General features: G+C 42.6%; 1 protein-coding gene across 3 annotated transcripts in view; it reads left to right on the forward strand.

Moving 5' to 3' along the window:
• The first annotated feature begins 118 nt into the window (after positions 1–118).
• tbc1d32 (TBC1 domain family, member 32) overlaps positions 119–14,809 on the forward strand; it is a 70,195-nt gene continuing 55,504 nt past the window's right edge. For all 3 annotated transcript variants that reach the window (XM_086060768.1, XM_086060769.1, XM_086060770.1), the window contains exons 1-24: positions 119–221; positions 719–866; positions 982–1,146; positions 1,222–1,378; positions 1,472–1,543; positions 2,435–2,560; positions 2,643–2,721; positions 2,863–2,966; positions 3,371–3,432; positions 3,521–3,653; positions 3,732–3,791; positions 4,242–4,329; positions 4,421–4,549; positions 5,984–6,073; positions 6,643–6,785; positions 6,853–6,980; positions 7,824–8,040; positions 8,245–8,324; positions 8,720–8,858; positions 9,836–9,923; positions 10,179–10,297; positions 10,398–10,517; positions 11,080–11,168; positions 14,397–14,519. In XM_086060768.1, the coding sequence (XP_085916894.1) occupies positions 721–866; positions 982–1,146; positions 1,222–1,378; positions 1,472–1,543; positions 2,435–2,560; positions 2,643–2,721; positions 2,863–2,966; positions 3,371–3,432; positions 3,521–3,653; positions 3,732–3,791; positions 4,242–4,329; positions 4,421–4,549; positions 5,984–6,073; positions 6,643–6,785; positions 6,853–6,980; positions 7,824–8,040; positions 8,245–8,324; positions 8,720–8,858; positions 9,836–9,923; positions 10,179–10,297; positions 10,398–10,517; positions 11,080–11,168; positions 14,397–14,519 (2,657 nt within the window). In that variant the 5' untranslated portion in view covers positions 119–221; positions 719–720. The remainder of the gene's footprint in view (positions 222–718; positions 867–981; positions 1,147–1,221; positions 1,379–1,471; positions 1,544–2,434; positions 2,561–2,642; positions 2,722–2,862; positions 2,967–3,370; positions 3,433–3,520; positions 3,654–3,731; positions 3,792–4,241; positions 4,330–4,420; positions 4,550–5,983; positions 6,074–6,642; positions 6,786–6,852; positions 6,981–7,823; positions 8,041–8,244; positions 8,325–8,719; positions 8,859–9,835; positions 9,924–10,178; positions 10,298–10,397; positions 10,518–11,079; positions 11,169–14,396; positions 14,520–14,809) is intronic.

The raw sequence follows: 14,809 nt of genomic DNA on the forward strand, positions 1-14,809 counted from the left end.
TATTTGCGTGAGTTCGTTTCCAATTAAGATAAACGGATCATACACATCGTGTGCTTTTCTCATAAACTATTTCATGAACGCAGCACGATGTTTGTTATGCTATCCCATAATGCACCGCGGTTTGGTGGACGTTTCCATAGAGACGCGGATGGCGGCTGTACTAATTTGAAGAGAAGGCGTCAAAGGGACGCTCGGTGCGTTTAGACACGACGAATTTGAAGGTTTGTTTCTTTATTGTGGTGTTTAGTCGCTTGCTTCTCTGCGGTGGAAGCTAACATCGAGCGAGAGTTAGGCTAACAGCACAGCATGGGAAGCAAGTAGCTGAACTGGAGCATTTATCCGGACAGTTTTGATATTTCCGCACCTTACACGGCGTAAACAAACGGCGTATTATATTGCTGTAGCCTGTGACTAGCATAGAAACACGTGAGATTGTTATTGTAGTCAAACGAGATTTCATACCATTTTTTGAAAACAAAATGCTCATAAATCAAGTGAACCAAAGTCCAGTGCTCAATATTGACATCCTAGTCTGCTCGTATGCGGAAATGTCGTAGCCTACATGAGTGGAAATGTTACCATAGCTTTGCGGGATGTCTTTTAGGTACATAATATCCATATCCCCCATCCTGAAATTCTGACTTTACAAATGTAATTATGTTCACTTTGAATTGCCTCTCAACATATCATGGGAATCCTCTTTTGGGTCTTGGAACAGAGATGTCTGCTGACGATGAAGAGCAGCTGGGGGCTCTGCTCAAGCAGTTTTTGAGAAGCATCGACGAGCGACTCTGTGGCGCGCCTTCGCCTCAAAGTGCAGAGAAGGTCCTCCTTCACCTGGAGGAGACCGACAAGAACTTCCATAAGTGAGCGCAGAACTCCGTAGCTTGCCTTCGACAAAGTCGCATGAAAAAGTCACTTGTTGACCAGCTTTTCATAATTTCGCTCACTTTTTGTCACCTCTGCCTGTCATTTACCAAGCTATGAGTTTGTCAAGCACCTGCGCCAGCGCTTGGAGACCTCGCTGGGGTGCGTGGTGGACGAGGAGCTTAGGAAGTTGTCCCGTGATGACGGACAACACGCCGTGGGCTCGGGTCACGACGCCCTCGTCCGCTCGGCGACCAGCTGCAGCCGAGCATCGGCGCAGTGAGTCCCGACCCTGACGGACAGACACATGTAAATAAGGAAAACGCTGACATTGAGATGGTACGTCTTCGCCAGGTACCAAGAGGTGACGCAGACCTTGAGAACCACCGTGACTGCGGCGGTGGAGGGTTTAGTCAGTGGGTTTGAGGAGGACCAGCTCAGGAGGGAGGAGGAGATGCAGCACGGCCGCTATGCCGACGACTGCTCTGACAGTGGAGACTCCTTCAATCAGGTCTATTTAAATAGACACAGACATGTTTCATTTACATTTTTAAGGTCTTTGAATGCAGTAACAAGATTTTTTTTCCCCCATCCATTTCCCCAGTGTTATGCCTTCATTCGACAGGAGCAGCTGCAGGCTTTGGCTGAGAAACTGGATGCAAGTCAACCCAAAGAGGTGAAGATACATTCAGTGGACAAGACACAATACAAAATTCCTGTCTTTACAAAGACAATAATTCTTACTTGTCTTTTTTCCTGAAAAGTAAGTATTTGTGGAGTACAAGATAAAAAGAAAAAGAGTGTTTTTTTGAGCATGTTTGCCCACCCCTGCGATAGCCCCTCCCCTCTAGTCAAAATAGCAATTGAAGAAATCAACAAATAAGGACTGTAAAAATTGATTTAAAATATTGAGCCCAGATGGCGGCGTCATAGTGACTTTAAGGATTTCAAATAGGGCCTTGCGGATATGGATTATTTTAGGCTAATCCGATAACTGATTAATCATCAGATTAATAATAATATATATGTAATTTATAACTTCCTTATGGGGACACTGACAACAATAAAGATGTGAATTACAGGCAGAACGTTTGATTTAATTTGTCCATTAGAATTTGTTCAACTTTACAACAGAGAGAAAAATCAGCAAAAATGGGCTAGTATTTGTTTTTTGTTGTTGTTTTTTGGAGGGGTGGGGGCCGTCAATGTTTATTTTTGTCTTATGCTGTAATGTGTTAAAAAAAGAAAAACTGACAGATTTTTGCCAATTTAAAAGGGCTAATATTGGACGATTACGGTAAATCAGCCAGCCGGTTAATCAGTTGTGACCTTGTCTTGAATTCTGGATCTAAAATATGTTTGCTTTTAACCCGATGGTACCCTGTGATATTTGGTAGAGACTTTTTTTTTTTTTTTTCAAAAAGAGCTCAGTATTGTTCATTCGGTAATGTCATCATCATTGCTCTTTTTTTTTAATTTTTTTAATTTTTTATTTTTTTGTATGTGGTAGAGACTTTTTTCTATTCACTATATATGTATTAAAAATGTTTATCATTTGTGTGTGTAGATGCGCAGTGAGGCCCTGCAGGTGCTCCGCCGCGCGCCGCCGTCTGACGTCCTGAGCTGCGAGGGCTGGGCCCGCCTGCGCCAGAACCTTTGTGCCGCGCTGACCGAGCCCGACGCCGAGCTCAGTGTATGCCGAAGCTCACTGAGCAGTAATTGTCAGAAATGACATTTTTGTGATAATAAAAAAAAAAACAATCTTCTTGTTTCAGGACCACGTTCTTCAGTTCTTTGCCAAGAGCTTCTCCTCGTTGCCACTGAACATCACCCGGGAGATCTACACCAGCCTAGGTAGGTATCCTGATGTTGAGTAAAAACATTATGAGATATAGTCGTCAAGGGTACCAGAATGACTGATAGTAACTACAGTACTCTTGTTTGGCCTTGGCGGAGGTCTGCATGTTTTAATAACTTGTGTTGTTTCCTGCTCAGCTAAAAGCGCAGAATCCAGTTTTTTATCTCTTAAATTGAGCTTTCCGGGCGGTGCGGCTGGCCTGGACATCAACAGACCCGATGTCAGCTCTCTCCTCAAGCAGGTGTGCTCATGACAATCAAATGTGCATTGACAGCATTTAAACAGATTGACAGAAAACATTTAAAAGTAAAGAAATAAAGTAGGTTTATAAAATTGCTATAAGACCGTGCTGTGGAATTGATTTAAGACCTTAATCAAAGGTATGGGGAAAAAGTTTTCCATTACCTGGATTTAAAATAATTTACTCTTGCGGCATAACACTACATGCAGCTTCACCATGTTTACTTTCAAACTCTCAGACCTCACTTTGAATTTTTTAAAACCTGGATTTAAAAGCATTTACACTGCAGGCAGACTTTACTTCATTTGGCAGCTTTTTTTCCATTTGTGTGCAGCATAACAGCTAAATGCTGCCTCACCATGCTTGCTTCATGTCACTCAATCCTCACCTCCATGTGCACTCAGATGCGTCTGATGAACGACTTTCAAAAGGAGGCGACCTCCTTCTGGATCCGCCACCCGGAAAAGCGAGTGACCCCGCCCCAAACCCGATCATTTTGTTCCCCGATGTTGAGATCGCCTGACATTCCTCACGGCTTTTTTTTTTTTTTTCAGGTACATGGAGGAAATCATCGAGAGCACCTTCTCCCTTTTGTCTCTCCACCGTGACTCGCCGGACAAAGTCTTGGAGCCCACTCACCTGCTGGCCTTGCTGGATGTTCAAGCCACCTGGTTCTCAAAATGGATGGTGCGTCTTGCAAACTTGCAACTGGACAGATGCAATATTAAGTGTGCGTTTGTAATGTTGTTTTGTGTTGCTTCTCAGCATGGCTCCTACAGCAGGACGGTGGTTCTCAGGCTCCTCCAGAGCAAATACAAAAGTCTGGTGAGTGGAAATGATGTTGGGATCGTTGTATTGCAGTACACATGTGGCAGTTAGGAACGTTTAAATGTGAGCACCTGTATAGTAAAAAAAGGTTGTATAATGGCAACGAATGCTATTATTTCCAATAGTATTGTTGTGTAATGTGCGCGCGTCGTGGAACGGATCGCGTTATGCTCTGGAGGTTCCAATCGGGAGAGTTTGCCATTCACGAAATGATTCGTTAATCCTCCCGCTTTGCTGTCAGCCTTTTAAAGGGGATTATTGCTCAATCCCTCCCTTTACAGCCTCTAAATTAACTGTCAGTAAAATACCAACATAATCCCACTATGGAGTCAGCGTAGTGTAAAAATTCTGCCGGTGGGGAGAAAGAAAAAAATGTAACAGCAGGTGTTTATAATGAGTTATGTGTTGCGGACGTTGTTGTCGTTTCTTGGAATGACGTCTTGTCAGACGGAGGCCGCTGTGCAGAAGTGCGTCCTTTACCTGGAATGCTGCCAGCGTTCCACTCAGCTTCACTCCGAGCAGCAGCAGTGCTCTGGTGAGTGCCATTTTCAACGAGCGAATGGGACAAGAGGTGTAGAGCAATTTTATTCTGTCCAGCGCTACTTCATGTCCTGATTGTGTTTCAGTGAGCAGCGTCTATAGCGGTAAGGAGCTGCAGTACGCCGTGGTGGTCCATTCGCTGTGCGTGTTGGGCAAAGTCCTTCTCTACTCCAATGGCAGGAAGCTCTTTCCCATTAAAGTGGCTGCGCGAAGAGGTGAACGCTAACGGGGGGAAAAAAAAACAGTTAAAATCTTCTATAACTCAATTCATTTGGCACATATTACTACACTTCCTCTCTATGTGACTTGGGTTTCTGAAGAAGTCCCGCCTTCCTGCCTTCTCCCTGTACTGTCATTGGCTGGCATTATAGCGACTGTTAATCTGTCACTGGGCGAAAGCAATCATTGAATTGATGTTCAATAGGTTTGTGACAAATACAAATATTTTACCGCAACTAAAGCTATAAAAATGGATATATATATATATAAAAAAACTCATACAAATGTTGAAAGGAAAGTAGTTATGTTAGGATGATTATCGTGTGTTTTAGTTTATTTAGGGACGTGTTGATTTGGCAGAATTTTTTGGGGGGGACAAATTTTTTTTTTTTCAACCACGGGCGTTTTTATTTTTAAAGTTACAAAAACTTTTTTTTTTTTGTATTTTATTTGGTATTTTGATCTGTAAACTAATTTAGGAAATAACTAGAACGTTTCTAAGGAAAATAACCTCATTGAGATGTGCACAGTGTTACTTTTAAACCACAACTACTACTAACTAGAGGTGCCATGATTGATCAACAAGTAATCGATGTCACATAATCAGTTTGAGACGGTGTTTATCTTAAAAAAATTCCCAATTCACAGCATTTTAGCCTCTCAACAAAAAATATTGTCAGATTTCTGTAGTCCATTTTTGTTTATTTTGTGACATGTTATAGACCTAGCAAGTAACTGAATCATAATTCATTTATGTTTGTGCCTTTTATGCCCTGTCAATTTGAAATCATTTCCTGTTTTTGAATATAGCAATTGATATTAAAACTTGATAAAAAAAAAAGTTGGATTAATCAGTCAGTCAACAAAATAATCGAGAGAATAATCACTTATTAAAATAATCATTAGTGGCAGCCCTCCTACTAACATATATTTTACATTTTGTCCCTAACTTTCCCTACAGCCTCATGCACGTCGCCATGTGACCACAATATAATCTGAAGTATTCACCACCTATAATCTAATCTCCACCGAAATTTACATAACAGCAAAAGCATCTCGTTTGCATAATCAGTTGTAAACACAACATGATTACGGGTCCTCTTAAAGGCGAGTCATTGTCTGCGCTCGCTGCTTTATTGAGGCTGTTAAGATCATATCGCCGTATCGAGGCGGTCACCTGAGATAAAGGATTTCTTTTTTTTTTTTATTGCAAAGAGGGAGGAGAGCCTATTGACAAATGATTTGCACCTTTGACTCAACTGATTTATCTTCACAATTAACATTCAACTGATAATATTTGGGGAAAAAAAATGTTTGCACTCAATGGACTCATGCTCGTGTAACTGCTGACTTCACTTTACTCCTTAAGACAAAGTACACGGTAATGAATCCTATTGCACGCTTCTGACCAAGTCATCTCCTCCTTACAGATCCAGTCAGTGTGACTGAGCTGGTCGTGATCCTCATAAACATCATGTACCAACATCCTCAGCCTTTGTGCAACACTGGCCTACGCACAGGTGACCCAACACACTTGTATACGCACACTTTCATGACATATAAATGACAAAAAGTTAGAGAGTAGCGAGCAATCGGCCAGTGAGGGAACCCCGAGATCCTTCCCAACATTCCTCGGTGCTATCTTTTATCTGGTAACCTTGTCCTCAGACAGTCTCATATTGTCTCCCTTAGACTTTCTCCGCTTTCTTATTATTTGGCTTTGTTTGCAGTCGTTTGCCGAACTACATAAAAGAACAATAGGATTATTTTTTTTTAATTAGATGAGAAGTGTTTATTGACGCAAAGCATGTATTAGTTGGTGAACGATGCGTTGCCACGGCAACAGCCTGGATCCGTTTGACTCGACTCATTTGCACTATGGAAATAGATGAACTTTTCTACCATTAAATCAGATGGGAATCTGCAGTGTTTATTGACTCAAAACATGTGTTAGTTAGTGAACGATGCGTTGCCACGGCAACAGCTTGGGGTCAACTTTTTGGGTGTGCCAGTTAGAGTCTACTCGGTCTCGTTTAGCGCTTTCACTTTTTCAGCTGAACTCATGAACTAATATGAGCTTTTTCGTCAGACGCGCTGTGCCCGAGCGGCCTGGTGATGGCGACGCTGAGCGCCATGTGTGAGCGTGCCGAGTGCGCCGACCAGTGTCTCCACCAGACGTCGGTTATTCAGACTCTGATGGCACCTATCATCCTGATGCTCAACGGAGGCCAGGTGAAAAATGCCAACATGAAGGAAATTGTGTACTTTGGTTTTTATGAAGTGTTTTTTTCCTTTGCAGAGTATATTAAAGTGTCCTGTAGCCACCCTGTCTCTGGTTGCGGACATCCTGGCTGGAATGATCAACACAGACAAAGGGTTAGCGCTCTTCTTGTATGAGAAGAACCTGCTTGTAGGCCACAGTGAGAGGTGAGTCATCAATGCATTTTTCGTTGTTATATTGCAAAAGCACGAGTTTGTTAAAAAGGTCACTGATTAAAAAGCTAAAAAATAAACATAAAGGAAGACTTCTTGAGTAACATATCAAATTAAAGGTCTTGACATGAGCATTCCAGATCACTAGTTACATTTTCTATGCACCCTTGTATGATGACATCACAATTTGAAGGTCACGATATGATAATTATCACGATATTGTGGGGGAGGTTGGCGATATAAAAAAAGGTCATAATATTGTAAATGAAAGAAAGAGCTCATACTAAAAAAAAACAATATTATTGAGGCACTTATTTGCTAATGCACACACACATCGAGTTCCTCCACATATTGACTCGGTTCACGAGCATATTTTGTTCCCCTTCATCTGACTATTAGCGTGGATTTTAAACATAGAAGGGCCAAAACATGCCTAGTAAAAATTACACTGCATTAATAAACTAGCCACCAGATGGTGCTAACCAAACGAGGGAGGGATGGAGTTCATTTACATTTCACGTTTTTCACTAATGATGTCTCATATGAGAGCGTTTTGGCAACATAACTAGTGATCTGAAAAGTCCCCGCCAAGCCCGTTAATTTAACACATCACTCAATATGTCTTCCTGCATATGCATTTTTGAGCATCTCACGAGTGGACTAATAATCGTGGATTGTCCTGCTCATTGAAACGCGAACAAGCTTTCTCTTGGAGAGATTTTCATCCGCCTTGTCAGCGCCATGAATTTCACATGAGCAGACATCGTGTGATGCAGCAGCACGCCATTAATAAAACAGCAAATTGACTCTGAGATCATTTTCTGTTTCCGCTCGCAGAAGCACGGCCGCGCACGTGCTGCTTCGCTTCACCCTGAGGCTGCTGGAGCGAGAGCTCGCTGCGTCGGGCGGCGGCGGCGGCGGCGAAGGCGACTCCAATCGCGCTCTGTGCGGGGCCTTCGTCTTCGTGTGCAGGCAGATGTACAACACGTGCGAGGGCCTGGAGGTCCTGCGAGCGTACGGCCTGCACAAGGTTGCCGCCGCCGCCTGGAGGAAGGTCCGATGTCGTCGACCTAAACGCTGACTTCCTGCTAAACATTGACTTTAGTCTTCCCTGGTCACATTGCACTCAATGTGACAGAAACGTACTTTAGTCGGGGAGAAATGATAGTCAGCAGCCATAACGTGAACACATAAAGGGGTGTGATCAATAAATGTGACGGGATATTATTATTTATGATAAGTGTTTTTGTTTTTCTAGACCAGTTCCTTGTCTGAAAGGATTCCGACCCCGGTGCCTGGAAACAATCCTGCAACGACGACGCAGGAATTGCAACACATGTAAGATGGAAATAATCATGTAGTCATTCATAATGCATCAATAAGAAATGCAGTTTCCGGATTTTCATTTATGAATACATTTTTTAATGACTTCATATTTAAAACTTCGCTGAGTTTTGTTTTATTTTATTTTATATTGGCAGAGTTTCTTTTTTTTAATACAGCTCCTTAATTGCATGTGCTAGACCAAATATTGTTGACATTTTAAAGACAAATCTTGTTGATGATTTATGTCCACTGGATAGCAATAAAATCACCTTATATATCCGCGCTGTCAGGTTAACAATTGAATCTGTGCCAATGCTCGACAAGCGTGGCATTTTATTGCATTTATTAACTTTGTCAACTGCTATTAATTTAATTTAGGTTTTTATACGTCTCTGTGTACTTTTCAGGCTAATGTGGGAGGAGACGATGCTGGACAGCTTGCTGAACTTTGCGGCCACCCCCAAGGGCGTGCTGCTGCTTCAGCAGACCGGCGCCATGCAGGAGTGTGTTTCACACATGTTCTCTCGCTTTAGCAAAAAACTGCAGGTAAACGAGCCTTTTTTTCCCCCCCCCCCTATCGATATGTGGAGGGGAAATTCTCTTGGTGGTAAAATATATGAGTCCGTATGCTGCCTGTCGAGCCTGAGTTAAAAAACAAAACAAAACAAAAACCTTTCCGCCATGACATGCATGCACTCATGGCCAACAACGGGGCGTTCTAAAGCGGGCACGCCAGCAGGCTATCTGAACGGAAAATGCATTTTCGGGGCGTAGTTCTCAGTCTTGACACATATTTTCATTAAAGGTGTCAAATGTAATTATTAAATTATTAAAGGAATGGACAACTATTTTAATAATCGAGCAACCGTTAAGAACCATTGTTAAGTTTCAAAAGGTTGAGTTTTTGATCACTAAACAATACCAAATAATGGACAACGACAATTGGTTAATAAACAGTAATCAGGGACCAAATTTCAAAATGTACTTTACATGGTCTTCAAAGTGGCAGTTTACAATTCTATGCTCAGTTCTGTGGGGTCTCCAAATTTTGCACTTCGGTTGCTGGGTCATGTCGCCGTAAAAGCGGCTCATAGAAATTAAAATATAAGCGAGCCAGATAAGCTTTCTGGCATCACACTCATGGGAATCAAAGTTGAAAATTTATTTTTTTTAGTACGCTGTTGTCCTCTTTAGTATTGACACAGTGTGTTGTCAGCTATGCTAATTCCGAGCACACCTTTCCTACATTGCCTCACCCCCGCCACCCACCGCTTGCACTTAATTTAGCGCCATTGTTTACTCACGCTTGTAATTGCTTGCCTTGTTTACTTTGCACTTTAATTAAGGAGCGTGATTATTTTTAACTAACGAAGGGCCAACACCCGCACTCCAAACCTGGCGTGTAATTGGATTTCAAAACGCTCCGTTGACAAATTTTCTCTCAAGTATATTTTCAATTACGTTTCATTTGCCTAATTCTCCTTATTTTGCTTATTCTACCTATTGTTGTTTTGTTTTTTTAGGTGAGCCGTTGTGAAAAGTTTGGCTACGGAGTCATGGTAACACAGGTGGCAGCCACGGCGGCGGGTTCGACGGCTTTGCAGCGCACAGGTACGACGACACTGCAAAAAGCCATGCCAGTAGGGGTATTGCTCCACTCCAGTCCTGTAGGTGGCGGTAATGTACAACTGCCACACATGGCAAACAGACAGAACAGTGCCATTTTGATGCTGGATGTTGGCTGTTCCACTCAAAATAAAGTGTCTGCTCAGTGCTCACCCAGCAGTGGAGTGGGCGGGGTGAGCAGTGACTCATTTGCATAATAGGACCACCCACGAAAAACATCTTTGCGCTGTCGCGTTCCAGGATATGTGCGAGGCCTGATTGTGGAGCTGTGGTCGGCGCTGGAGTGCGGCAGCGAGGACACCAGGGCGGTCCAACCCAAAGCCACGCCCATGGAACCCATAGACAGGAACTGCCTCAAGGTACACCCGATGCTTGTTATTGACCCGGTCCCATGTTTCGTGTTTGTGTGTGTGTGTGTGTGTGTGTGTGTGACTGGGTCATTTTTGTGTGTCTTTGCAGTCCTTCCTGGCTCTGGTCAACTTGCTGTCGTCCTCGCAGTCCGTGTGGCAGCTGCTGGCTGGACAACCTTTGGCCAACAAGAGTGACTACACACTGAGGGAAGTGCCAAGCTCTGTGCCTGTGAGTGGGCTAACACACACACACACAAACACACACATACACACACACATATATAGGTGAGGTTGTCAAAAATTAAAGTGTTGTTTTGGCGCCATCTTGTGGCATGTGTGCCAGAGAACTATGTTAAAGTCATGTGAGACCCTTTTTTTTTTTTTTTTAATGGCTTTGGCGCCATCTTTTGGCTTAGTTCCTATTCTCTTGAATAATGGAGGAACACTAAAGGAGTAATAATGACCCTGCTAAATATTGTTTAGTACAGTTTAGCTGTATTTAACTTTTAAGTACTACACACTTTTATGTAACTTTTATGTGCAATGCATATTAATTTAGTCTATATTTAAGTCACTGTTACAGATCTCTTCCTCTCTCTCTCACACACATCCGCCCATTGCAGTTGCCAACAGTTCCTCTTTCATCCATTTGAGGGCATGTTTGCGCTTTTCACGATAACTGGAATGGCAACATAGTCCTTGATTTTCTCTCCGCCACGTTGTAATGCCAGCATTTCCACCTTAAACACAGCAAATGCGTGATGTTCGCGGCCTCCCGCTGTGCTCCACAGGACCTGATTGACAGGCTGATTGCTGTGAATTCTGCCGCCAAGATGCGCTCGCTCTTCCACTACGAGCAGTCGCACACGTTCGGTTTGAGGTGAGAGCCACACACCGCCACCGACAACAACAGCAGCAGTAGCACTTCAATTGGGCACAAACAAGCTCAATATTAATTGAGGGTGTGCTGCATTCAGGGAACCTTGAATTGAAGAAGCAGCCACTTTTTTTTTTTGGCAGTGTTGTATAATACTGACATGGCTCTTGCTTCTTTTGACTACGAAGTATGGGGTTTGCTGGACAAACTCGAGGCAAATTTCCCATAGGAAATCATGTAAAGGGAAATAATCTGTCACCATTGTGAAACGACAGTCGGGGCATTGCGTGCTGTTGGCACCACCTGTGGGGGTCAGTAGGGATGCAATAGAACCTCTATTAACTGAAAAGACGTTCGTTCTCTTAAAAAAAACATTTTAACCTTCCTAATTGAACTGCTGTAAAATAGAACAAACTCAAACCTAATTTAAACGAAAGTTTTTTTTTATACATCTGTATGTATTTCTCAGGCTAATGTGGGAGGAGTTTTAGTTAGCTGATTTTTCCCCTTCTGGGATTAGCTTTTTTCTCCCAGAATTTTTTTTTTCCTGCAAGTGTTTTTCGTCTTGCATTAACTTCCACAGACATAATAAAAATTCTCATTGTAGTTTTTTTTCTGCCCCTCTTGTCAAAATGTGTATAGTATGTAAACACAACCCTTGAAAAAATGTACATCATAAAATGAGCCATCAAGCTACATGTCAATTCCTCAAAGTCTCACCAGATTTGCTGATGTCTCGCGTAGCTTCCCGCATAATTTCAGCTTTCCTCCGTTTGACTTTTGAGACACTTTTTGTTTTTTGTTTTTTTGGGCCAACGGAGGCTTGGCTGCTGTCTTTTTAATATGCTGCTGTTGTGTTGAAACATCCCATAAAAGTAAGCCTCTCGACGAAGATGAAGAGCCCAAATGTCTTCTCCGGTTGCTGCCATGGCAACCGGCACTCGCCCGGGCCCGCATCGATCGCTACGCCCTCCCCGCTGGTGATGGATTAATGCACAGCAAGTGTGTGCGTGTGCGCTGGCAGAGAATGTACATTTTTGACAGTTTTTTTTAAAAAATATTATTTTTTTATTAAGCGTTTGCACTGAATGTGCGCAATGTCATTTATGCAGTAGTAAAAAAATAAAAAAAATAAAATAAAAAAAAAGGCTTAATATTGTTACACCCCAGAGGGGCTTAGTCAGTTTTAGGACACCAGACAGGACACTCACAATACAATTTCAAAATGATCCCCCATCCCCCGTCTACAGCCTCAAAAAGCATTCACGATCCACAATTTCCACAGGATCTAAAAGGCAATCTTGGTCGAACCTTTGAAGCCGCCCAACAAAAGAAAAGAAAAGTTGGCGCACCCCCTTCCAAAAAAAAAGTTTGATATTTTTTGTTTTTACGTACATTTTTACATGGCACAACTAAATTACAGATATCTCTATCTGTCATTTCAACTCGTCACAACGACAGAAATATTGAACGAGAAATTTCAGCTCATCGAAATGCAATTACCGGTACAATTAGTCAGAAAGATGATCACTCTATCTGGACTTAGTGGACTTTAGTGAGCATTTTATCGGAAGTATATGCTTCCGAACACAGCACATGATTTGAAAAGTTGAAGTGTTGGCCGACGGTGAGGTCACGATGTCAACAACAACAACAACAACAACAACAACTCCACGCTGAGCCCCGGGGCAGGATGTCCAGCAGACATTCCCAAGCGAGGAGAACACACGTTGCGGCGAAGCTTATCAGACGAAGCGCTAACAGCTTGGCTTCTCGAAGCATTGCTTTCAAAGGGGCGAGCGGGGTCTTCCGGAGTGATTGTCAGTCAGGTGTGTGTGTGTACCGCCGCACTTCGGCAAATAGGAACAGCAGCGCTCACAGGACACTTCATTAGGAACACAAGCTGTTCAGATCCAATGGAAGAGTAATGTATCTTTTAAATTCTGCTTGACAAATTTAACGCTTTTGTGGGCTATTAAATAAATAAAATGGCAGTCTGTTTGCAACCGCCAATAGACCCCACGGGAAGAAAGACAACAAGGAAGGACAATACATTAGGTACACCCGTGTTTTGACCTTCCATTTTTGCGTGTTCACGGGTTATGTGGAGAGCAAATGTTATTACTGTGCTGCAGCACTTAGCACTAGTGGGTCAGGTGAAGGACTTTGGCCGCTTAGAATTTTGATAGGATCCCTCGTATTTTTGGTGTTGAGTTTTGTAAAGTACAAAGCCCAAGCGTCATCGTTACGCCGCAGCCTGCGCGGAGTCTCAGCAGAATGCTTAAGCCGGGCATCATTACCAGCATTTGAAAATGAACCATGAAGGCTTCTCGCGGGGATTCCCCCACTTTTTTCTTTTAATACAAGGCTCGCGAGTGAAGCTGCCGGGGAAAATTGGCTTCACTAATCCGCTTCCGCCGTAGACATTCATGACTCGCTGGAAATCGACAGAGATGGCCGGCGAGAATGGTACCCAGTCTGACACTTAAGCGCAGTTTGGGTGACTTTGTGTTGCTGCTTTACTGTTCTATCTCTCTGTGCCATGTCCTTTTAAGACATTTTACCATGACGTCATAGTACAGTGGTGCCTTGAGATATGAGATGAATTTTACCACACTTGTAACTCAAAACAAATCTCAAGTCATCTTTCCTCATTAAAATGAATGGAAATACCATTAATCCGTTCCAGCATCCTAAAACCCCAACTAAAATTTGTGTAACGTGTTTTATGATAAGGAAAATAACACTGTATAATATTTACATAATGATATCTGCAAGATCTTGCAGAAAATAATTCAGATTACTGATTAACCAGCCCATTATTTTAGTAACTTACACAGAATAACGTTCTGTCAGCCATTCATGTCCTTTACTTCCAACCCATTCATACTGAGCAATGTTTACTGGTTAATAAGGAAGTAAGATAATATCTGTGCTTAATCGGCATAAAATTCAGCCCTAATAACATTTATATTGAATTTAACAGCTTGTGTATCATGAATAATTCATTGTGATTCGTTCTGGGATGCGCAGCATAACGCAGTCATTAAGACACAAATGAAAAAGAGTTTTACTCAACTACTATACGTGGCTCAGTAAACTGCAGTAATATTAGTTGCCCCCCCCCCCCCTTCCCCCACAGAGAATAAAGAATATATGTCTGTGAGTTTTGTTTTATTGTCTGGAAAGTGGAAACTCAAATCCTATGATTGCATGTTGATGTTGTTGTAGACTGCTCAGCGTGCTGTGCTCCAGTCTGGACTCCTTCCTGCTGCTCGAGAGCCAGTACAATATCTGCACCATGCTGCTACAATGCCAGAGGGACAATATGGCCGACCAGGACGCCGGCGACGGGTAGGTACTGACCCACCGAGCATATTTAGCTCAAGTCAGTCACTGAGATGATAGAATCGTCACTGGGTAGCTCTGTACGCTTCATTAGCGTTTACGTTTGAATACATTTACCAAAAATAGTGATGCACTGTGAATACTTTTTAGATACACTGTATACAGTCATAGTCAAGCGTTTTTAATTTTTTTTTTTTATTTCTTGGATTCACTTTAGTATGCACAGCATTGTCTACCTTGCGTGGCGACATCAGTTGAGCCGAGTCCACTTGTATGTCCGTCCGCCTAAAAGGTTA

Source organism: Leptonotus elevatus, chromosome 18, assembly GCF_054856555.1.
Source record: "Leptonotus elevatus isolate MCC_2025b chromosome 18, RoL_Lele_1.0, whole genome shotgun sequence".
Lineage (NCBI taxonomy): Eukaryota > Metazoa > Chordata > Actinopteri > Syngnathiformes > Syngnathidae > Leptonotus > Leptonotus elevatus.